The following is a 23,308-nucleotide window of genomic DNA, read 5'->3' as shown; positions in this document are numbered from 1 at the left end:
ACTAAAGATACGTAAGGGTACTAAATCTGGCCATACATATTGGAAATATATTAGTGTAGGATATCCAACTGGGTTGTGTGTTTCATATAGAAATAATTCGAATATAATTTTAGTTTGTGACACTTCCTCTGAGTCAGTAATAATGTTGAATTCTAAAGATGGAACAGAAGTGAACAGAATAGGAAATATACAATTAGAAAACAATAATCCATTCAGAAAACCATTTGCTATAGATTTTGATGATTCTACAAAATCTCTATATGTGAGCGATATGAATGGTCATTGTCTTAGAATTGTGAAATTTAAAAAATCTATCACATCAAATAATCTTGAATATTCCCAGAAATCATTTGGTAAGGGAGGCTCTTCATTTTGTAATTTAAAATTGCCAAGAGGAATTTCATTATCAAAAAAGAAAGGTTTGATATTTGTGGCAGATGAATCGAATCACAGAGTACAACTTTTCGATTGTAAGAGGGAGGAGTTTGTAAACAGTTTTGGAACTTTTGGAGTAACTAATTCTCAATTCAGAAAACCCTATGGAGTCTATTTTGATGATGCTAGTGAGACGTTACTAGTGGCTGACACTTACAACAATAGAGTGCAACTCTACAGATAAATAATTTAGAATACCGCTCAGCTTTGTTGAGAATTGTTTTGAGTTTTATTTCATCGCTCTGTAAAAAGCCTTTTCAAGCAAATACACAATTCAGAATGACTCATTTCAAAGGTATGAGAAAGGAATGGGTGAGAAAGTAATGAATGGACGTGTGGTCTCATTTCACAATCCCTGTTCATGCACAAAGTCAAAAAATGTTTCAATTCATTGCTCATTCTTCCAGATTCAACAAGAGGCATGCAATATTCCTCGATATCGAATGATACAATGTCTGCCAATGGGAATGAACTATCAGTGTTTGCTTGTTGATCAAATTCGAAAGGTAAATGACCAAGGAAGAGTTCCAAAAGAGTCATTCCCATACTATATAAATCGCTTTCAAAACTTTCCTTGCCAGTTAGTAATTTGTTAGGGCACATGAATGAGTAGGTACCTTTTGTGATAACTGACTCTGGTTCTGTAGAGGTAGAACTGGAATGAGGTGAAGTAACTCGGTTATTATTGACTTGGTCCAATTCGATGGCAAGTCCCAAGTCTATCAACTTGACACAACCATTCTTACAGAGCATAATATTCTCGCTTTTAATATCTCTGTGAAGTAATCCTTTCTCTTTAAGGAATACTAAAGCTCGTAATAATTGTTGAGCAATCAAGGCAAGTTCCTTCTCACAAATGGCATCTCTTCTTGATTCTATTAAATCTGCAATTGTACACCCATCAATGTATTCCAAGAAGAAACGGTGATGGTACTTGCTTGATCGAGTTGATTTGTACAAGTTGACAATGTAAGGTGAAGAAGTACACTTTAATAAGCAACGTTCTTCACGCTCAATGTCTGTCAGTGAGTGATTGGTATGTTCAGAATTGAGACTAATAACCTTTTCAGCGAAGAGAGTTGATTCTTCGTAGAGAGATTCCTGGGAGTCTTCGTTATCAGGGGAGAGGGATGAATTAGAGATTGGATATTGATCTGGTTTAGAGTAGGAACCAGACGAGGAGGTTGGAATTGAGGAAACAGCAGCTTCTCCACCACATTCTTGTTCAACAACTTCTTCTTCAGTGCAATTTGAAAATGGAGCAATTCTTCTCACCAAATTAACGGTACTTGTAATTCCTTTGGCTACCGAAGATTTTACCAGTTCAAAACCCATAGAGTTGTAGAATTCCTTCTCATGTTGATTGAGAAGCGTGGATGTTTGTACAAAAGGAGTTTGAGAAGGAGAGGAAACACTAGAAAGGCAACTCGAATGACAACTTTCACAAGGAGTCATTGAGGCATTACCGTGACTAGTGACAGAGCTATTGTTTGTTAAACAAGTCACCGTTACAACATGGTTTTCATCTATTACACTTGGAATTATGAGATTAGTTGGACGGTATCTGTTACCATTGGCTTTCCTCGAGGAGGAGGTTGGAGTGGATGGTGTGGATGGATTATTATCAAATAAGTTATTGTTTTGTGGATTCATTTCTATTGGAGAGAGTTATCGTTCGGAGTGTTTACAAAGTTGTGAGAGAGATTGGAAAAGAAGAGAATAACTATGAAGTATTTAGCATTGTTCAAAAAGTAACAATCAAGAGTGAGTTTGATGTTCAAACAATTCTCGTATTTTAATCCAAAAGGTTTTTCTAGTTAATTTGTGAATTTGCAGTTTGTTCAGGTTCAATTTAGTTCCTTGTTCCCGCTTGCAAAAAGGCAGGGAAGCTTTTGGGGGGTATGAAGTTTTGGTCTTTTTTTTCAAGATAGATTTGAGCGAGAAGAACATATGCGAACGACATTGCAAGCAACACTTGATGCTATTTTTAAATTGCATTTTAAAAACAACCAATAAATTACGTTATTTACCCTTCCTCAATGAGCTTTGCGATTTCACTAAAATAACAATTGTGTTTATTGGTGAGAAGATGAATATTTTAGAAACTTTGTATTATCACGGAAGATCTTCAAAATCATGCTGAGAATACAATAAATTCTCTCGAAGGGAATTCGTTTGAACTTGTGGAATCATAAAATATGTTGGCCCTAAATGTCACACAACTTTCGAATTGGATTTGTTGCTTTGTGTGGATGGTTCAATGTTCGTTGAATTGGATGAAGTAAGATTGATGATGAAAGAAGAGAAAATGTGATGTCATTGATTACGTAATTTCTACTCTTTACAATAGATCGTTGAGAATTGACCGCTGAAATTTTCACTCGGTACAAACGGTTCATATTTAATACTCAACACTACATTATTTCATTGGAATGTAAATTAAAACTAACTAGTTAGTTTTTGGATTTCTATTAAGGAAAAGAAATTTCCAAAAATATTTGTAAGTCCTCCTAGTAGCGTTGTTTAATAACAAATACCTCAACTCATCACTGTTAGTATTTCAATTAGCTCATCATCATTTTGGAATATTTCAATTTTAGTAACTGGGCGGAATAGTAATAATGGCAAAATTGAAAGATGGCTTCTTCTCGAAATTATGGTAGTTTTCGTCCTCTTCCACTTTCTTCCATTCAAATACAATCACTGGAATTTTCATACACACTTCATCATACTAAGCTTTTATCATCTGTAAGTTCAATCCCGATCATGTAGCTGTTGTCTTTTTGCTTTTTGCAAGGTTAAAAGATTGCTGTTGGACTTAAATCAAATTCACTTTAATTCACTAAAAATTAAGATGTACTTTCAATGTTAATGTAAAAACCACAACCCTTTTTAACTTTAGAAAAGATTAAAAAGTTAATACAATCAACGCTTCCATGATAACCAGAACAAAATGGATTTTCCAAAATTATGGAACAATTTTCATCAAGGAATGTTTTAAACTCTTCCATATTGGTTGGGAATGGAATTCCATATTGTTGAGGTGGAATCTCTTCCATTTCTCTTTCCATTCCATCAAAATCTCTTGGAATGATGAGTGCACTATCGAAAATACTCAAATTATCAACCTTTCCACTAAGGATGAGAAGATAGAGAGCTTTTCTCATTCTAAAGAAGTAGTAATCATCCCAAGTCTTGTGTCCTGTTTTCATATAATGGACAGCATATTCGAATCTCTCAATGAATTTTTCACCATTTGAAACAATGAAATCTCCAATTCTTGGGTTAGATTCTTTGGAGAGGAGATACTTTTTAAATGGTTGTGTAATTCTTTCTTCAACATCCTTAGCATATTGAACATCAAATTCAGTCAACTCTTGATTTGGAACTTCACGGTTGACCACTCTATTGGCAAAGAATTCAACCATTGTTTCAAGAATTTTACCATCCTTGATGAAAGTTTCGTAAGAACTTCTCAATACTCTTCTCATCACCAATTTGTGAATTTGCAAATTCTTCAACGAATTAGAGAGAAGATTGCAACTATTCAAAGATCCACTGTAGAACAATTGATGATTTCCTGATGGTCCATCAATAAAAGTTTGTTCATGATTTTCAAAATCTAAGGTTGGGATGGTATTCAACATGTACAATTCTCTATAATTGAATGTTTCATGTTTTTCAAATTCTGTTCTGGAATGTAAAGTTGAGAATAACAATTTCCAGAATGCTTCTTGTTCGTATTGCATGTCTTCAGCAACATCTTGATTAGATACAATTCTCTTCACATTGATAAAACATTGAGCCCAATGTGAACAAACTAAACTATAGTTTAGAATGTCCTTTCCAACACTAGCATCATCAAGGTCAACTGCGTAAGCAAAGATATTAGAAGCAAGAAGATCAATGGAAAGAGTGGTTGCCATCTTTTTTTCTCAAAGTTGATAAGTAATCTCTGCATGTATGCGAATCTAAAGTTGTTTTGAAGGTGACATGGCGGGATTTTTATAGAGCCAATCTTGGAATTATAATAATTGTATTATCAATTGTTACTTCTATGAATGCATGAGATTTGGATATTGTTTGTTTGATACACTCCGAGGACTTTCATTTAGAGTGATACAGGGTTCACTGATTCTTAATATTTATCGTGCTAGTTTGAATCAACAATTACAATGACAATTCTCCGACTTTTGAATAGGGTTTACAGTTTTATAATATTTAAATTCTTCTTTTTTATAGTTCACTAAAATATCGAATGGGTAGTTGAATTTGTTTTTCCCCAATCTGGTATAACATTAGGGACAACTCCAATGGTTGGAAACATGGCCATAGAACCCAACATGATTGCTGCAACACCAATGATATTTATCACACCACCATGTAATAAACCATCAAAAATAGAATAATGTTTAGCAGAAAATGCTAACAAATTTGGTCCGGTACCAATTGGAGTCATGAAAGCCATCGAACAAGCCAATGTTGCAGATGCCATGAAGAAAACTGGATTCTGACCCAGTTTTGGACCAAGAACAGCCAAAACAGGCATTGAAAGAACAGCAATACTTGTGTTGGTAGTCAACTCTGTTAACAAACTAATACCAAAAACAATAACGAACATTAATGTGTATGGAGCTACCTTATTGGCCAAATCAAGTTTAACGACCATAACATTGACAACGAATTCTGAGAATCCACAATCACTAAAAGCTTGAGCCAATGCAAAACCGCCACCCAATAGGATTAAGATATCCCACTGAAGCTTTTCTTGAACTTCTTTCCATTCCATAATTCTTCCAGTTGTGTTTCTCCATTTAAAAAGCTGTGCTTTAAAGCGTTGCATGCGAGTGAGAGATTTGTCACTTTCTTGTTCAACAATTGGTGCCTCAGCTCTATTGAAAGATGGAATGAAGAATAGTAAAATTCCAATAACTATAGCTACAGTTCCATCCGTTGGATAGGCCATTACTGTATCTTGTTTCTTGACTGGTTTACCACTCATGAAAAACACCAAGTATGACCAAGAAATTCGAGTTGTTCCAAATGAGAGATCTCTCAACAACCACAACAAGCACATTACCAAGAAAAGGAGGGAAATAACTATTTCTTCAAACTTGATTTTTCCTAATTTCTTATATTCCTTCTTGAAGACATTTGGAAGTTTCTTCTTTTTGTCTTTCTTCTTCTTTTTGGAAGTGTTTGAATCACTCTCGCTTGTGGCCACAGACAAGAGCTTATCATTGTTCTCAATTGGTTCTTGGTCTTCGTTGATATTTTCGACATAGTATTCAGATTCTTCAAGTAAATTCTCCTTCAAATTATTTTGACCCAATTCAATTTCTGTTAAAATAGGTTCTTCCTCTTTGAGATTAATAGTTCTTACCAATACAATCAAGAAGTAAAGGAATGTTATAATTAATAGTACAATCATTGGTGGGAAAGCATAAATGAACCAATTAAGAAAAGTTACTGGATTATTAGTGGAAGTGGCAAGCTTCTTGAATTGAGAATTCAATACTTGTCCAATAACTAAATTTGTTGTAGTGCCAATTAAGGTTGAACTACCCATTATTGAACTAGCAAATGGAATGATCATGAAAAGTGCTTTGGCAAATTTTTTAATCTTGATTTCCTCCCTTTCTCTTTCTTGCTTATTTGGATTCTCTTCATTTCTAACTCTAATACTGGTAATAACAGCATTGGCCATTGGAATAAACATTGCAGTGGTTGCACTATTCGAAATCCACATGGTAATGAATCCAACCAAACATGTGAAGGCAAATAAGAGTATTCTAGGTCTCAATCCAATAAAACTCAACACAAACAAGGCAAATCTCTTGTGAATATTCCACTTTTCAATTGCTGCTGCCACAATAAACGAACCAATGCAAAGAATTGAAGTGTCATTATAGTAAGCACTGGCCATATTCTTTCCACTTGTAGTTCCCAATAATGGAAACAAAATCAGAGGCATAAAACTTGTTACCTAATTATGTTCATTATTAAACAATTGATGATGAAGATTACTTACTGTTACATGAACAGGTTGAAGAATCCAATAGCAAGCCAACCAAGCGGTTATTCCAGCACATCTGTCAATATCGACTGTGGATCCCCAGCCAGATAATGCACCACAAAAGAATGGCAATGCCATTACTGGTCCAGATAATAACTTGAACCAGAACAATACCACAGCTGTTACTCGTTTAACATAGAGGTTATTCTTAAATTTGATGAATTTTGCCTTTTGAGCTTGAAATTTGCCTCTGAAGCCTGATTGTGCATTCCCTTCAATTATTTCCATGGATGATTGATCTCCTTCGACGAGTTGATATTGGGAAGCAGAGCCCTCTTCATCAATTATTTGATGATTTTGAGTATTGAGACTATTTTTCATCTCTCTTTTTTTCTTTTTGCTGATTTCAGCACTCGTAATCTCAATGCATTATCGCATCTGGTGCGCAGTTTTTTCACTAGTTCCTCAATCAGAGGGAAAATACTAGGTGTGGATATACATGTTCAGGGTTCCAAACACTCTTTTTAGCTATAGATATTGGTGACTTGAAAATTGATTTCTAAAGAACTGTGATAGAAATCAAACCGATATCAGACTCTCCTTAATATTTAGAATGTGTTAATATAGTATTTGATTAATGCTTGTCAATAATATTTATTGAAGAATTGTCTGCAGGGAGATATGATGTCTTAATACGAGCAAATATCGCTCCTTCCAAGATTCTGTTGTGAAGACTCAATTTCAAATAAGGCTAATGGAATAGCGAGTATGTCTTCCAACAAATCAGTTACTACAGGAGCATTTGCTGAAATTATTAGAGATGGTGGAGTAGTCAGAGTAACAAGTTGGTGATTGAGTGGCTTTTAACAGCCTATTTAATTTATTTTACCATTAGAACTCTTTTTACAATGAAAAATGATAAATTTCTCTCTTAAAATTCATTCCCCAATAGTTCTCAAATTTACACATTGGCTTTAACTCGAATTTGTAAAATCCAGTATCAACTATTCCTCCGTATGTGTAAAATTGGTGCCTGAAATCATAAAAATATTTTTTGGTCGATAGTTCTGTAATTATTCTGTGCTTTCCTGAGAGAAGAGCTTGTGGATCCAACATATCATGTAATATCATATGGATGAATGTTATTTCTCTTAACGTGCTTTCCTGCATCTGAATCCGTCATTGCACAAAAGAAATATCCAATTAATACTCTATAAATTCCAATATTCTTGCAATCATGGAATGTAGATGGTGTTCCTTTGTCATAAATTCGATTTTTGATATGGATTGGTGTGAAAAATCTGTAAATGCTGTCAATGGTTGAAAGGTTTGGATTTCTGTCCATGTAATAAGATAAATCGAGCATGAAACATGATTGACTACCATCAATTTTTCCCATCAAGTAGTAACTTGATACATTTGCTGTTGCATCAATGCCAAATGCCTTGAGTTTGATATACACTTGTTTCTTTTCTTGGTCAACATCAAGAATTTCAACTAATCTTGAAAGAATTTCATTTTCTAACATGAAATCCCCAATCCTACTTTCTGAAATATTCAGATATTTAACAATCTCCACAAAAGAATCAAATTTCAAATCAAATTCAATATGCATCACATTAGTATTCTTTCTCTCCGAATTAACAATCGAATAGAACATCTCCTTCTTTACCATTTCTGTAGATTTATCAGAAAAAAAATCATCTACCTTATCAAATAAACCTGAATGATCAAAATCACATTTAAATCGAATAAGTAATTTCGATTTCTTAATATTTACAAAAAACTGATTCTTACGATAACCAACTGAATATAAATTTCCATTAACAATTTGATGATTAATTTCCTCGAAATGATCTTCATTAGGTTCATCAAGTATCAATAAACTTTCATTCATGTAGTGTTCAGTAAATTGTTGTTCTAAACTTTGTACCTTTCTCCTATCGTGAAAATTTACTTTTGTCTTGACTATAATTCCGAAACTTTGCAGAATTTCTATTAGTGATGAAGGTTTATTCGTTGTTGGTGCTGATGGTGTCTTTTTACGTTTTGCCATTTTTTTGAGATCTTTCACAATTTCAACTTGGAAATTTAACTAAAAATTAAAAAGTAAATTAAATTACAAAAAATACAAAACAATTTTATATTTACACATTTTTCGAAAATGAAACCTTCCTTAACGAGTTTGCATTAAATTTCTAGCTCTATTAATATCATCAGAGAAACCAAATGCTGCAACAACAGCTTCCTCAGATTGATTTTGTTTTCTATCATAAATGGAATTGACAATTGCATCCAATGCTCTAATTCTTTCATTGTCAAAGTTGAAAGTTCTGATAATTGAGGCAGCTTCAGATCCTGTCATTAAGGCAATGTTGTTTGTTTGTTTCAATTGATTCAAAACCTTAACTTTATCATTATCCATTCCGAAAAAGTGCAAAATGCTAACCAAGTCATTGGCGCTAACAGGTGAACATAGAGAGGTGGAACAATTTTGAACAGCTTTGACTTTGTCACTGTCAAACGAAGAATTTCTACAGGCAGCAAGGATTTGTTGAGCTAATGAGCCACCAGAACTCATTTGAGGTTGATGAGAGATGCCACATGACACGGTTGATGAGTAATTACAAGTTGGTTGAACGTAGGTTTGTGGTTGTGGTTGAATGTACATTTGTGGTTGAGCAAAAGGCTGTGGATGAACATACATTCCATTTGTGGTTGAAATAGTAGCTCCAGGATGAGGTTGAGCGTTGAAACCATACAAGCCATGTTGTTGTGGTTGTTGTTGTTGAGGAGGTTGATTTGAGCTATAATTGAAATTCATCTTTATCAATGTATTATGCTATTATGTTGCTATTGATTTGTTGTTTTTTTATTGTTTTGTGTTTTGATCATTTGTTATCTTGCGCATTTTATATTTATCAAAGAGAGGTGTGTTTAAGGAGAGCTTGGAAAGATCAGTAACCTTCTTAATTTTTTCCTTCTCCCTGGAGTTAAGTCCTCTAGAGATTGTCCACCACCTTGCTTCTGTACTTTACAGTGTTAAATACATTTTACAATGAATAATAATAACCTTCCAATGTTGTAAAGCATCCCCACCAATTCATCCCCACCAATTCAACTTAACCTAATTGAACAAACAAAAAACACCAAGATCATCTGCACCCCTACTGTATGGACCTGTTTTTAACAACAGCTCCTTCTTGAAAGACAAGAGTTATTATTCTGACATGATAATATTTGAACTATCGAGAGAATCTACCCATTCTTCTTAGAGGAAGTGATTCTACCAAGTGTAATCATTATCTCTTGAATAATGTTCGGAATTTAAAAATACAGTTGTAAGTTAGGATTGGCGCCAAAATTTGTAAATAACTCAAATAAAAAACAAAAGAAATGTCTCGAATGCAAACTAGCTCGGCAGCAATTACTCCTCTTGGGTTGGAGACAAAGCCACTCCCTCAATCAACATCATCGTTAGGCTCGACAAGACAATCAGGAACTCAACAGTTAGACTCTGCCGAGATTCATAACTCTCAACTTTATCAAGCCCGAAAGGAAAAGGGAAATAATCCACTCTATCAAACCTCAAATGCAAGTTATGGTTCTAAACCATTAAAAGATGTACATAAACCAACAGAATATTTCGGAAGCTCACATTCATTCTCTAAGGAATTTGTGGGCGGAATGTTTAGAAATCAAAGTTTAAATACTAATAGGACAAGAAATATCGCCATGCCAGACCCATCATTTGGTGCCAACCATTTCCACGACCAATAAAAGTAAATAAAATTACAATCCAAAAATTAAATATTATTTTAAATTTTACAAATTTTTAACTGGTTTTTACTTTTTCAAGTAGCTTATGAGATCAGTTGTGTTGTTTTCCTTCTTCAAAACATACTTTGGTGAATAAGCACCAACAATTCCAGAATTATAAATATAACAACCAAGCTCGAGCATCAAGAACATTTCTTCCATCTTGGCTTGGTCTTCCTTCATCTTGGACATTCCTTGCCATCCAAATTGTTTCAATTCATCCATAACTGGAGTGAGATCCATAGATTCAATGTTCAAATTAGTTAACAACTTTTCAAGATCATCTTCACTGTTTGGTCGTTTAGAGTACTTAGCTAATGGTGCATTCATGTCAATTTCTGTCTTAGTATTCATAACATCGATAGAAGTTAAGAATTTAGACAAATCCGTTCTAATTTCCTTCAATCTAACAAAACGAGAGAATTTTTCTTTCAATAATTCGTATTTTTCTTTCAAAATGTCGTGAACCTTCTTGCCATCAATATAAGCCTTGTAAATTTCACGATCCTTGCCCCATTCTGCACTGGTAGCTCCAATCTTGTTAACATCAAAGGATTTGACATAAGCTCCAATAAAATCGAATGGTGAAATGTGTTCTCCTTCTGAGAGAGCAGCATTTTGTGGACCATATTGACGCTTCAATTCTCTAATTTCTATCACAATCTTTTCAATTTCAATGGCTTGAGCAATTTTACGTAAAACTGTTTGGTTAACACGATTTTCAATCTTGATAGCATTTCTTTGACTAACTTGTTTAACATCCAATAATTTGTCAAAAGAAACTTCAGCCTCATGTTCGGCTTCTCTCAATAAAGATTCTTCAATATCAAGTCCTAACAACTTTCTTCTTTCAATTTCAAGTTTAGCTACAATCTTTCTAAGTTTTCTACCTTGTCTAATATCGTGTTCCTTTTGTGTATCTCTTATTGTCTTCAAAATGTTGAGTGTATCTTGAACGGAAAGCACTTCATTATTTTTAAGAGCAGCTTCGGAGAGCAAATTACACTCTCTTTGTTGTATTTGAATTTCTCTGCTGAATTCTTCGTCCCAACGTTGAATAGCATCTTCTTCGGTCATTCCTTGTTCCATCAATTCACGAACTCTTGACACAGCATTGTCTCTCAATTTACGGGTGAACCAGAAAGGAAGAGGTGTGAAACCAGACTTCATCAGTTGCTTCTTGTGTTTAGATTTCTTTTCAATCTTTCCCTTCAAAGCGTCATCAGGGAAGCTGAGTTCCTTCAATTTACCAAATTCTGTAGGAATACCATACTTGACTGGTGGTGGAACCTTCAACATACATTTATAAATAAGTGGAGGAACGTAGGCACCTTTTCTACTAGCGAGACCTCTGAAGTGCTTCATGAGGTACCATCCGGCATTGTTTGTTGTGGTCATTTTTTTTCAAATTTTTTTTTAAAATTACAAAAATTGAATTGAAAATTTAATATTGATTTTTGGAATGTCATCAGACAATAAAGCAATTCAGCAGAATCAAACTCATATATAGATTCTTGTTTCAATATATAAATTGGTATTATGAATGATGATAGTATTCAGATTTTATTAAATACAGTTTCAAATTAAGGCGCCAAAAAGTCATCAACAACCGAAAAAAAATGCTCATGTCCTCACTCCCCTCAACAAGCAAAACTTCAAAGTTTGCTGTTATTGGAGGAGGTTCTTCATCATCGGGATCATCATCATTGAATAGGAGTGGTGAGAATAGTAGCTTGAATACATCTTTGAATAAGAATAATAATAGTAATACAAATGGTGGATTGAATGGTAGCCTCTTTTCAAAAAGTCAACCACCAGAAAAACTAACTCCTATCAATGCTCCATCAGCATCATCCTCTTCAAGTTATGCAGAATTGGAACGACATTTAGTTCAATACATGCACAGTTCTACAAAAGTTTTGGCAGCTCTACAAAAGTTTGTAAGGAACAATTTGGAATTAAAAAGATCATCCAACTATAAGTGTAAGAAAACTGACTCACCGAATATTATTCTTGACGTTTTGGATTTACATTGTGATGATGAGGATATTGTGACGCAATCATTAAAGACTTTGAGAATATTAGCAAGAAAGGTAAATAGTAATAGTTGTTATAAATTAGCTCATTGAAACAATGAAGAAACAAAACAGAGAAAATGTCTCTCTTAGACTAGTTCAATCAATTTCTAGAATATTACAGGAAAACAAGGACCAAAATGCAGAAATCGCATCCGAAGGATCAAATGGTATGTTTCTTTTCCTTCACTAATTGTTATTGAATCATTTCAGTATTGTTGAATATTTGTTTTGAGGGGAGAAATATTTCGTCTCTTTCGAATACAAATTGTGTTCCTGCACTTGTGGAATTACTTTTCGATTCTCAAAATAAGGAAGTGTTACTAGCTGCTGTTGGTGCACTTCAGAGTATTAGTTTTCAAGATATTGGAAGGAAAATGATTACTGAGGCGAATGGTATTCCAAAGCTTTGCAAACTTCTCAAATATAACAATAAGGATGTGCAAAAGAAAACAATTAGTACCATTCACAACTTGACATCTGATATTGTAGTGGTACAGATTATCCATGAATTGGGAGAAATACCCTCAATTATTGCTCTTCTTAAACAGAATAGTATTGCAATTGCTTCATCAGCTGCTGGATGCTTGCAAAACATTTCTAGAGTTGATAAGGCAAGAGACGCCATTCAGGAAAATAATGGAACAGCAGTTCTCACAACAGCAATATTCTCAACAGAAGACCCAACCCTTCAAGTCAATTCTATAGGTGCTCTTTTAAATGTAAGTGGAATAGTCTCACTGATTTCTTACCTATTATTGTTCATAGATTTTGGGTTCTAGTATGGATGAAAAAGATATACAACAAAGGAAGGCTTTGAAAAAGATTTTAAGCATGTGCTTACTTGTTGGCCAGTTAAAATCAATGACAGAAGATCTTGAAGACGATAGTGAATTCTTGGAAGTTGAAGACTAGGCGATTTGGAATAGTTCCATTTGTTTAAATGGAATAAGGCTTTGTGTGAACAATTCAAAAAATAGAATAGGCAAACAGCTTCAAATTACAAATTTCCAGGAAATAAGACAAACAGTAGATAACAACAAATAAATTACACTTGTTTATATATTCTTATATTTTTCTTTACAATTTTGTTTAGAAAAGAGTTATTTCTTTTCATCTTCCTTAGTCCTAGCACGTCTCTTTTCTCTTCTCTTTCTAATTTCAGCATAGAGTCTTTCACGATATTCATTTATGGAGTACTTCTTGTTATCATCGAAGAAGAGAGAAATTGGCTTGTCACAAGTTGGCTCTTCAGCAGGATTGTGGAAAAGAGCAACATATGGATGTTTGAGAGCAGTTTCAGCGTCAATTCTCTTTTCAGGATTGAATTGTAATAATTTTGATAATAAATCCAAAGCTTCTGGAGATGCCTTTGGGAACATTTCTTGTAAAGACTTTTGTTCAGTTTCTGGAATAGAATCAAGCATAGATGAAGCAAAAGCAGATTGAATAGCATCAATATCTTCTGCGCTTGGTGGACCTGTCACAGCAATAATTCTTTGCAATTGATTCATTGTTGATGTTCCAGGGAACATTGGTTTACCACAGATTAATTCACCTAATATACAACCAACAGACCAAAGATCAACACCCTTGGTATACTTTGTTGAACCCAACAACTGGAGAAAGTATTGATCATTAAAACTATTAAATATTCAAATAATAACTTACAATTTCAGGAGCACGATACCAACGAGTTGCAACATAGTCAGTCAAAACAGGTCCGTGATCCTTATCAACTTGGGTAACACTCCTCGCCAGACCAAAGTCAGCCAATTTCATATGACATTCAGAATTCAAAAGCAAGTTTGAAGGCTTGATGTCTCTGTGGAGCAAATTGGCACTATGGATATATTTCAATGTCTTCAACAATTGATAAATGTTGTATTGTTTGTGAATTTCTTCCAAAATATTGGCTCTAATAACAGCATGCAAGTCAGTATCCATAAATTCGAAAATCAAGTAAATGTCATTGTCATTATCAGCTTTGAGTACGTTCAACAAACGGACAATATTGTCATGGTGCAAATTTTGAAGAAGCATGATTTCACGATAGGTACGTTGGGCATCGGTAGCATTTTGGAAAGCATCAAAGATTTTCTTCAAAGCAACAGTTTGTCTAGTCTTTTTATCAACAGCCTTCCACACAATACCGTAGGCCTAATTATTCAAATTAATATGATGATGATATGCCAATACAAAATAGAAAAAGTAATAAAATTTTGTATCGTAATGTATTATTGTACGAGAGACGATGATGATGATATTGTTGTAGTGGTGATATTAATAATACCATTGGTAATGAACATAAAAAGCAGAGATCATTGTATTAGATCATTATTCCTACATTTAAAAATTACTTACTCCTTTACCTAACTTTGGTCCAATTTCGTACTTTCTGAGAACGTGTTTATCAATTTCTTCACTCATCTTGATGTTATTAAAATCTACAGCAAGTAAAAACCAGGCAAGCAGGAAGTGTCGACGTTGGCTCGAAACAAGTGACGATTATTTTTTAATTAAAAAAAAATTGATGAGTAAAAATATATTTCAAAACCAATCATACGCTAAAAACAAGACCATTTTGTATCAGCCTTTCCCAACTAGTCGATAATCAAACGTTTGATTACTCAAAGTGAATGATATTTCGATTTTTGTCAGTGATGAGTTTTGGATTGAGGTATTTCATCAATTGCAATTTAATTTATTGGAAAGGTATCAAACATATTGTTGAAGCACAGGATCATTTGAATCCAGTAAGGCAGTTGAGAAATTATTTTGACGGTTCATGTGTTTTGGATCGGAAGAGTTTGTTGTGGTTTTACGACAAATAAGGAAGAAGAATGACTTGTTTATTAAGAGAAAAATTGAAATCAAACACGTTACAAATTACTATCGTTAATGGTTGTATAAAAGTTTCTCTTCACCCTTATGCTTTTTCAAGACTTGAATCGTTGTGTAGGATATTTCACTCTCAACAAAATCAGAACAAGTCAAATTTTTGACAGAGGAATCATTTCCTAGAAAATGAATAGACACTGAAATGAGAAATCTTTCAAATTTCCTTCTGACATTTTGAACTACCAGACAATTTTGATTGATGACACTAAGTGTTCTTTTGAATGGTGGAATTGTACAGATGAGTCAAACGTTAAGACATGATAGGCTTCATTATTACTTGTAATTGAAGGATAGAATTTTTCAGTTGTGACCACGAAAACAAAACTCAGAGAATTGATCAACAACATCCGATTACTTTGGTGATAAGGAGTTTAGTAAGGCATCAATGTTTTTACTCTTGAGGAGCTAGATTGGAGTTGTGTTAGGAGTTTCAATGTCTTCAGCCCCGCTTGTTATTCAATAAATAATTAAATCATGATGAATGATATGTTTATTTGTACAGATATGTGAACATGTGTTTTACAAAAAATTATTGAGTGAAGAACTCAATTCTAATAATAATTGTAATGAATTTACAAATTCAATAATACTTACGATGATTGAGCCTTTTCCATTTCATGCAAAAAGTCATAAAATTGTTGGAGTGACATTTCAACAAAAACATCTCTTTTACCTCCATCATCAATAGTGAGTTTCAATTGTAAGAATGTTGAACCAACTTCATCCAATTCACTACTAGAGGCTGTTACACCGAATTTCCAATCCATATCCAATAATGGATGAATAGAAAGAGTTTGAGAGAAAATACCACGACTCAGGGCAACAAAATACTTTTTCATCAATTGACAAATTACTGCCGATTTTTCATCATCCAATCCAAGATTTTTAGCATCTTGTTCAATAAATTCTGGTTTTAAATTCTTTCCTAAAACACCTTGTAAGAAGAGAGTAATACTTCTAATTAAATTAGCTAATTTTTGTGTAGATAATCCTGATGGTTCCGAGAGTGGATCTAAAGCTTCATATAATTGGGACACTGACGATAATTCCAATTCTCCTGATATCAGTTTAACACTGGCAATTATTAATTGTGTGAAAGTATCCCGATCGATTTTTTGAATAGTTTGAAAATCAGCACATAATTGTGATGGTGGAGTGTCAGAGAAGTGAAATTTCATTTTTTAGATTTTTTTAATTCTAAATTAATTTATTTGATTTTTTGATCTTGTGATTTCTAAATGATATTAATTATTATTAAATAAATCAAATGTTCTCAAATTCTTTGAGATGTATGATACATTTATATTGATGAATTAAAATATTAATTAAATATTTTATATTAATACAAAACTAGTAAATTGATTTTTAATCAATCCAATGTGATTATTATAGTCTACTACATTTACAAAAAAACATTTAAGCATTAAGTTCGGCTTCCAATTCAGCAAGTTCATCATCCACTTCTTGAGCACTTTTAACTGGTTTAGCACCAACACCACTCTTGATTGGTCCGGATGGAACCTTTGTTTGCTTCATGCCCAACATTTGCTTGTCGAGTTCTTCTTGTTCTAACATATCTAATTCATCCTCTAATTCACCTTCATCAATGATTTGTCCTGAACCGAGATCTTGAGCAAGAGCTTGTCCTAATTCATTGGCAGTGGCCATTGTATCTTGCACCTCATCCATGATATCCTCCACTTTATCAATTCCACCAGTTTCTTTAAAGATTTGCTTCATAGCCTTCGATGCTTGTTGTTGTGATTTGAGTGTTTCAATGTCTGTTGCAGCATTTTCTAATGTAAGTTTCATTTGTTCATTATTCAAGATTTGTTGATCAAGTCGTTGTGCTTGCACTTCATATTGTTTTTTTCTTTTCAGACAAGCCATTGCGGAGGGTTTATCATTCTTTTTCATAAATTCTTTGGCTTTTTCTTGTTCTTGTTCCATTCTCTTTTCTAACAGCTTTTTCCTCTTTTCTAAAAGTGCAATTGTTTGATCCATCTTTTCAATTGATTTATTGGTAGCATCTTCTGTCTTTTGAGAAACGTTGATTTCCTTCTTTTTCTTTTTACCGAATAACCATGACATTTTTATATATATTTGTTGTTGTTGTTAGTAAAGTACAGAGTATGTCTTCTTCCTGATGATGAACCAAGCTGTCGGTCAAAGAGATGAAACGTATTTTTTAAATAATAAAAATAAAAATAAACTTGTTGTTTATCGTTGGGCATTTAGGATGTTACTCGCGTTCTAATTGCACATTAGAATCAAAGGAAATGCAATGGATTTTCAATGTTCTATGATGAGAAGTAACAATAGGCAATATTTTACATTGTAACCTTGTTCCTTGGTTTCACACAAGAAATGTCAACCGAGTCTTTCTGATTATCTTTAAGGAGAATATTAAGGCAATGTGCATAATCATTCGTCATCATTTTCTTCCTCTTTTTCAGATTTAACTTCAGTTTTTTCAATGTTTGGCAAGTCATCACTCTGCCAAGACTTTAGTCCTTTGATCCTAAACTCAGTATGTTTGTTAATGACTTTTTGACAGAATTTTGTCAATAGTTCCTCACTAGTAAAATTCTCTGTATCCATAGCACAATTCAATAACATGGTTTGGATACCATAACTATCAAGTGTGACATTTGGAGGAATGCTAGCCATTAAAGTTTCCAAAATTTTAGGTAATTGTGAAACTCTGACACAAGTAGGTACTCCTCCTTCATCATCATCAACATACATTGATTCCGAGTCTGAATTTTCCTGTTTAGCAATCTTTTTCTTTTTCCTTTTAGATCCTCTTTTTGGTTTTTCTACATCTTCTTCATCATCTGAGTTTTGTTCATTATAATTAACTTGTTTTCTAGAACTTCTCCTTGAGAGCTCTCTCTTTGTGCTTGTCTTTTCCTCCGGAATCACTACATCCACTTGAGCTGTTTGATTATTATTTGAACCAAAGCTATTTAAAATAATGTTGGTAAATTCATCAGGAATTGAATATGTATCCGAATCGTCATCATCTCTCTTATGAAATGGATTCAAAAATAAAGTCCTCCTTCCAACATCATTACTTGATGGTGTAACATTTGATGGTGAATAAATTTTGGTTGGTGATTGTTCAACTCCACTTTTAATGTTGATTGAAGGCGATGGAGACACATTCCGATTGGGTTTACTTCTTCTTTCTGCAGAAATAGCAGACGGAGGAGAAGAAGCTCGTTGTGCAGGCATTTTTTTGAGCTTGATAGAGTTTACAATGGATATCAAGTATTACTTGGTTTCCAAATAAATAACATATGTAGCCACTGAATTCTAAAACCTATTAGGAGGTCTTCTTACTGTGGTGGATCGAATTGGATTGGATGCAGGTGTATTCATATCAAAAGGTGTATGGTCATGAAAGCACGAATAAAAAACTTGCTCTAGTGAGACTCTACCTTGAATTTGGCCACACATTGGAATAGTAGAAAGTAGTGCATGATATTTGGCACATTCCTCTCTTGAGTAATCATATTTCTGTTGATTTTTTGCGTCATCACAAGTGCCAGTCATGTTGTAAGCTCTTATTTCAGAACATGCTCTAATGTTACAGTCTTCTAAATCTCCAAATCTAGCCAAATCATATACATGAACCATTTCATGAGCTATTGTCTCCTTTAATGCAGCAGGATTTGCCATTCTGTCACAACAAATGACAATATGCTGACTGGTTGGTGAATAATATCCTCCAATTTGAAATTTTTTGAATTCTTGTGGAAAGAGTTGATCCTTGGTACATATTTTAAAGTCCAACCCTCCATTGAGTTTTACTCTTGAATTTGGTGTTGTCAAAATTTGTAACAAGTTTTTAACTTTTGGCTATTAAAATATAATAATTATTGTAATAGTTTTTGATTATTAATATTCACTCCTATAATTTCCAAACCTACATCCATTAATGCTTTAATTCCGTCTCCTCTGCATTGTTCAATTGTTTTATAATAGGAAAATGTGTCATTGGCTCTACTAAAAATCATTTTTGACTTCAAAGGCCTATCCAAAAACGATAAATCCACAACACTACCATCCTCATCAACCAATGAATTATTAAAAGTTTCCGAAACTTGATTTTTGTGTGATAAATTGTTTTGCTCTTGTTGCATTTTTTAGAATTAAATAAAAATAATTGTAGCTCAAACATCTAAATTGTTACTAATGACAATATAGGAAAAGCACTTGACTGATGTGCTATGTTTTAAAACCAGAAATTAAAAAAAGAAAAAATATTAAGAGCATAAAATTGATGATGAATTCATTTCTATACTAGCAATGACGATGGAGAGTACAATTAAAAAGATAACAGAGGAATTAAATAATATTTTCAAGAAAATTAAATCAAAATATTGGACATTTGATGAAGAGGAAAATGAAGAAAATCGGAAAAGAAGAAGGAAACAATTTTTGTGGATGTTGATTGTTGGTGGTGGAGGTTTGAGTGCTATTGTGTGGTATTATATTATTCGGGGAAGGAAGGTTACTACAAATCCAAACAAAAAATCGAAAAGTAATTACATTTCAGATTTGGTTTCTAGACAAGTGGAAAAAACAAAGGAAACTGTATGGATGGAAAATTTGGAACCCTATTTGAATGATACTACTTCTTACTACCAATATTTAGTAAAATCAAAACAGGCCAGCAAGGATAGTATTAGATTCGAACCTCAGTGGAGAATTAGTCCAAGCTATACTATAGAAACTAAACCAACTAATACTAAAAAGAAAAAGTCTACTGCATCCACAACTCAATCAAATGGATTTGTACAATATAGAACTCAATCATTGACTGGAAGAGAAGCTGGTCTTCCAAGAATTTTCTCAAATGAGGATGATAACACTTTAACAAGATTCATTCCCCAACCATCTAGCTCTAATAATTGGATCTTTTATTTGGAAAAGATAAGATATATTATTTCACTATTCTTCTACCGATTACCAAGAGCTGTTGCAGAATGGGAATTATGGCTAGGTGCTTGCTCAGCTGCAATCTATTTTGTAGCTATGAATCAACCATTTGGTTTTAGACAAAGAAGTAATCAGAAAGATAGTACCTCTAAATCAAATTCCATTTTTATGGATGGTGTCATGCACAGAGTAGTGGAATCTAGTGAATCAAATAATAATACCTCCAATTCAAAAGTTGTAAAATTGATTGGAGAAGGTAATAATGTGGAGGTTTTAGAAAAGAGTTTTGATGAGGTAATCAATGGCTCAAGCCTTGGTGATAAATAGATGGGCTCCGAGCAATTTGGCTATCTTGCATGGATAGAATGTTCTATGATGAACCAAAATTCGTTGTAACATTTCAGAAGTGCACCTCACTTTAAAAAATGTCTCGAAATCAATTCGATTTATTGGACGATGATTCTTTGGTAGATGATTATGAAAAACAGAAAATAATCACTAGCAATTTTAGAAAACAATCCCTTCTCTTCCGATCGGGGGAAACTAAAACAAAAAAGATTAGAACCCGACGAGCACTTTTTGAAATTATTTATGATATTGAATACCTGTGGTTTATTGTATTGGAGTTACTTCCTTTGAGAGATTTATTGAGATGTTCTCTGGTGAATAAATTCACCTATGGTTTGGTTCATTCCTATAATTGTTATGGAGAAATATTGAAAAGAGATTTCTTTACAAAAAACGAGATTGACAAGAAAGTTGTGGGTGATATTGTGAAAAATATTGATAATACTGGAGTTTTTGTTTATTTGATACAGGAATACTTGACAAGCAAATTTACTTCTCAAAAATTGGAATCAATCAAACATACAATCACACAAGTGCCAGACTCTAAATATAAGAGAATGTATGGAAAGATTTATATGACAATTGAACAGCAAATTGAGGACAAAAAATCAGAATCAGACGCCATGAAGCAACATGTACGAAAGTTTTTAATTGAAAAGATTAGAGGTAAATCTACCCAAAATATGAGAACTAAAGTTAGGGAATGTGCACACAACCATTGTGAAATAAGTGAAATAAGTTCACATCCTTTTACATTCAGGCTCGAATGTTTGGATTGTAAAGTAGCTGTATTTACCAACTTTAGACCAGAGAATGTCTTCAAGAAAGAAACACTAATTAGATACAGAAGATATAGAAACGATCCGGCCTTCACAACCAGTTCTAATTTGGAAAAATATGTCTTGAATACCAATATTCACTTTTTTGAGTTTGATAGAGCTACTCTATATTATTGATTCAGTGGACTCATTTATTGGAAGAGGATAAAGAAAAGCTACAATTAAACTATTGGACAAATGGACAATGACATGAAATTCCTCTGCCATCTCCAGAAATAAAAGCTTGGCACCCACCACAAACAATAACCTCAGTAATGTCAGGATATTTCCATCCAACAAGAACCTTTCCCCATTGATTTTTGCTTCCAACGACGACAGTTTGTTCTTGTGGAACTGGCAATCCAACACTCACACATGATCCTTTTCCTAGTTGTGAATTTTGTTGATCTACTATAGTTTGTCCAAATCCATTTCTAGCACTGCAAAGTGCATTGAATTGGAACGTTTGATCACCATTTCTAACTAGATTGATACTTGCAGATGCAGGTAGTTCAGTTATTGTGGTTTGAAAGAAACATCTTGGTGCTGAAATAACAGCTTTTTGTCCTAGTCCTAAATTTACTGTTCCAATGTCAACAAGAATTCCATTTCTATTTCTTCCAAAAGACTTGAATTGAATTGCTTGTTGAGATTCTTGTTGTTGAAGAGTATTCATTCTATTGACCATGTCAGAAATAATTGAGGAACGACGTGCCATGAATTTATCATAGGCATATTTCATATTTTCTCTCTTGCTTCCTGCTGGAAATGCTTGCCAAATTGGTATGGTTGTGAAAAAGATAGGAACAGGATTGGCACTGAAAGTTGGAATACGTTGTCTAATGTCTGAAATTTCTGGATTACCTCCAACAATATCCATTTGAGAAACTTTGTGATATCTTGCATATGAGTCAGGCATGGATTCAGCAGCTTGTCCAACAATATCAGAAAGTTCAGATTGGACAAATTGTTGAATTCTTCCGTCAGAGAAACACGAACGAACTGAGCTAGTTAAATCAACTACTCCACCATAATCAACAGATGTCAATACAGAATCTCCAAAGTATGACAAGACCAAATTGTAAAGATCTGCATCATATTGCCCAGGAAGAAATTCAATAATCTTCTCAAATCCGCTTACAATACTTGTTCCCTCACTCTCAACATGATGAGAAACAAATTGTTTCTGAGAATTGTAAACAGTAAATTCTCCCTGAAAGTATTTTGAGAATATTAAATCAACACCCTCATTGTGAGAGTATAAACCATTATATACCTTTGAAGAACCATCATGATTAGGATAAATCATGCTATATAACTGTTGAGCATTGGAGAGAGTATTTACAGTGTTGGTTTCTCTAATTGGTTCCACTTTTTGGAAATTGGTTGATTTCAAAACTTGTGGTTTTATGGTATGTGTTGCGTGATCATATCCCAATCCAGCTAAAATCAACGACTCCATTTGTAGATCTGACGCCTTAACTATTGATCCATCAGAATTGGTGCAATCTACTCCTTTGAGACCAATCACACATGTATTGGCCATCTTGTTTAATTGTCTCTTTAACATGTCGGCTTGATTATCTGTTCGTTTTGATGCAAGATGAATTGAACAGCTTGCAGAACCAATAAATACCATCAACATGAGACAACTCACAACGAAAGAAATGAGCCCTTCTCTTGTTTGATGTATCGCCATTTTTATTGGTAATGTCTTGTGGCTACCACTGTAACCACTGTAATCACTGCACAGACAAGTGTATATACAGTGAGAAATCGTGATAGATAATATTTCGTGGGCTATTATCTTTTTCTTAGACTTCTCAGAGAGCAGAATAACATGCTATTAAACGTGGAAAGCTTTGTTGTTTATTTTAAATTAGTTTTTTTTGGAGGATTCACATACCTTACTATTTTTACGTGGAGAAAAAAATGAGTATCTTCTTGTC

General features: G+C 33.6%; 14 protein-coding genes across 14 annotated transcripts; 3 read left to right on the top strand and 11 right to left on the bottom strand.

Annotated features, from left to right (window-relative positions):
* Positions 1–647: 647 nt before the first annotated feature.
* On the bottom strand, positions 648–2,345 carry NAEGRDRAFT_80256 (uncharacterized protein). The gene has a single exon (XM_002675491.1). It carries the CDS (start codon positions 2,086–2,088, stop codon positions 670–672), a length of 1,419 nt encoding a protein of 472 aa, XP_002675537.1. The 5' UTR covers positions 2,089–2,345; the 3' UTR covers positions 648–669.
* A 939-nt stretch (positions 2,346–3,284) lies between these two features.
* NAEGRDRAFT_69253 (uncharacterized protein) lies at positions 3,285–4,361 on the bottom strand (the record flags this gene model as incomplete). Its single annotated transcript, XM_002675490.1, has 1 exon — positions 3,285–4,361. One exon carries the CDS (start codon positions 4,359–4,361, stop codon positions 3,285–3,287), a length of 1,077 nt encoding a protein of 358 aa, XP_002675536.1.
* Positions 4,362–4,681: 320 nt separating this feature from the next.
* Positions 4,682–6,832, bottom strand: NAEGRDRAFT_69252 (uncharacterized protein; the record flags this gene model as incomplete). The annotated part of the gene is made up of 2 exons (XM_002675489.1): positions 4,682–6,421; positions 6,467–6,832. The coding sequence occupies 2 exons, from the start codon at positions 6,830–6,832 to the stop codon at positions 4,682–4,684; spliced, it is 2,106 nt and encodes a 701-aa protein (XP_002675535.1).
* A 736-nt stretch (positions 6,833–7,568) lies between these two features.
* On the bottom strand, positions 7,569–8,507 carry NAEGRDRAFT_69251 (uncharacterized protein; the record flags this gene model as incomplete). Its single annotated transcript, XM_002675488.1, has 1 exon — positions 7,569–8,507. One exon carries the CDS (start codon positions 8,505–8,507, stop codon positions 7,569–7,571), a length of 939 nt encoding a protein of 312 aa, XP_002675534.1.
* Positions 8,508–8,627: 120 nt separating this feature from the next.
* NAEGRDRAFT_69250 (uncharacterized protein) lies at positions 8,628–9,275 on the bottom strand (the record flags this gene model as incomplete). Its single annotated transcript, XM_002675487.1, has 1 exon — positions 8,628–9,275. The coding sequence occupies one exon, from the start codon at positions 9,273–9,275 to the stop codon at positions 8,628–8,630; it is 648 nt and encodes a 215-aa protein (XP_002675533.1).
* A 572-nt stretch (positions 9,276–9,847) lies between these two features.
* Positions 9,848–10,231, top strand: NAEGRDRAFT_69249 (uncharacterized protein; the record flags this gene model as incomplete). Its single annotated transcript, XM_002675575.1, has 1 exon — positions 9,848–10,231. One exon carries the CDS (start codon positions 9,848–9,850, stop codon positions 10,229–10,231), a length of 384 nt encoding a protein of 127 aa, XP_002675621.1.
* Positions 10,232–10,278: 47 nt separating this feature from the next.
* Positions 10,279–11,668, bottom strand: NAEGRDRAFT_80255 (uncharacterized protein; the record flags this gene model as incomplete). The annotated part of the gene is made up of 1 exon (XM_002675486.1): positions 10,279–11,668. One exon carries the CDS (start codon positions 11,666–11,668, stop codon positions 10,298–10,300), a length of 1,371 nt encoding a protein of 456 aa, XP_002675532.1. The 3' UTR covers positions 10,279–10,297.
* A 221-nt stretch (positions 11,669–11,889) lies between these two features.
* NAEGRDRAFT_69247 (uncharacterized protein) lies at positions 11,890–13,260 on the top strand (the record flags this gene model as incomplete). Its single annotated transcript, XM_002675574.1, has 4 exons — positions 11,890–12,363; positions 12,410–12,515; positions 12,559–13,067; positions 13,114–13,260. The coding sequence occupies 4 exons, from the start codon at positions 11,890–11,892 to the stop codon at positions 13,258–13,260; spliced, it is 1,236 nt and encodes a 411-aa protein (XP_002675620.1).
* Positions 13,261–13,381: 121 nt separating this feature from the next.
* On the bottom strand, positions 13,382–14,852 carry NAEGRDRAFT_83211 (protein kinase). The gene is made up of 3 exons (XM_002675485.1): positions 14,710–14,852; positions 14,017–14,505; positions 13,382–13,964 (listed from the first exon to the last, which is right to left on the bottom strand). Exons 1-3 carry the CDS (start codon positions 14,773–14,775, stop codon positions 13,449–13,451), a joined length of 1,071 nt encoding a protein of 356 aa, XP_002675531.1. The 5' UTR covers positions 14,776–14,852; the 3' UTR covers positions 13,382–13,448.
* Positions 14,853–15,836: 984 nt separating this feature from the next.
* AM49 (uncharacterized protein) lies at positions 15,837–16,424 on the bottom strand (the record flags this gene model as incomplete). The annotated part of the gene is made up of 1 exon (XM_002675484.1): positions 15,837–16,424. One exon carries the CDS (start codon positions 16,422–16,424, stop codon positions 15,837–15,839), a length of 588 nt encoding a protein of 195 aa, XP_002675530.1.
* A 238-nt stretch (positions 16,425–16,662) lies between these two features.
* On the bottom strand, positions 16,663–17,163 carry NAEGRDRAFT_69244 (uncharacterized protein; the record flags this gene model as incomplete). Its single annotated transcript, XM_002675483.1, has 1 exon — positions 16,663–17,163. One exon carries the CDS (start codon positions 17,161–17,163, stop codon positions 16,663–16,665), a length of 501 nt encoding a protein of 166 aa, XP_002675529.1.
* Positions 17,164–17,670: 507 nt separating this feature from the next.
* NAEGRDRAFT_69243 (uncharacterized protein) lies at positions 17,671–19,394 on the bottom strand (the record flags this gene model as incomplete). Its single annotated transcript, XM_002675482.1, has 3 exons — positions 17,671–18,211; positions 18,572–19,110; positions 19,182–19,394. 3 exons carry the CDS (start codon positions 19,392–19,394, stop codon positions 17,671–17,673), a joined length of 1,293 nt encoding a protein of 430 aa, XP_002675528.1.
* Positions 19,395–19,560: 166 nt separating this feature from the next.
* Positions 19,561–20,520, top strand: NAEGRDRAFT_50193 (uncharacterized protein; the record flags this gene model as incomplete). Its single annotated transcript, XM_002675573.1, has 1 exon — positions 19,561–20,520. The coding sequence occupies one exon, from the start codon at positions 19,561–19,563 to the stop codon at positions 20,518–20,520; it is 960 nt and encodes a 319-aa protein (XP_002675619.1).
* Positions 20,521–21,546: 1,026 nt separating this feature from the next.
* Positions 21,547–22,905, bottom strand: NAEGRDRAFT_69241 (uncharacterized protein; the record flags this gene model as incomplete). The annotated part of the gene is made up of 1 exon (XM_002675481.1): positions 21,547–22,905. One exon carries the CDS (start codon positions 22,903–22,905, stop codon positions 21,547–21,549), a length of 1,359 nt encoding a protein of 452 aa, XP_002675527.1.
* Between the last annotated feature and the right edge of the window lie 403 nt (positions 22,906–23,308).

Source organism: Naegleria gruberi (assembly GCF_000004985.1).
Source record: "Naegleria gruberi genomic scaffold NAEGRscaffold_33, whole genome shotgun sequence".
Lineage (NCBI taxonomy): Eukaryota > Heterolobosea > Eutetramitea > Acrasida > Naegleriidae > Naegleria > Naegleria gruberi.
The sequence above is the reverse complement of the archived record's forward strand: the minus strand, read 5'-3'. Positions and strand labels throughout refer to the sequence as shown.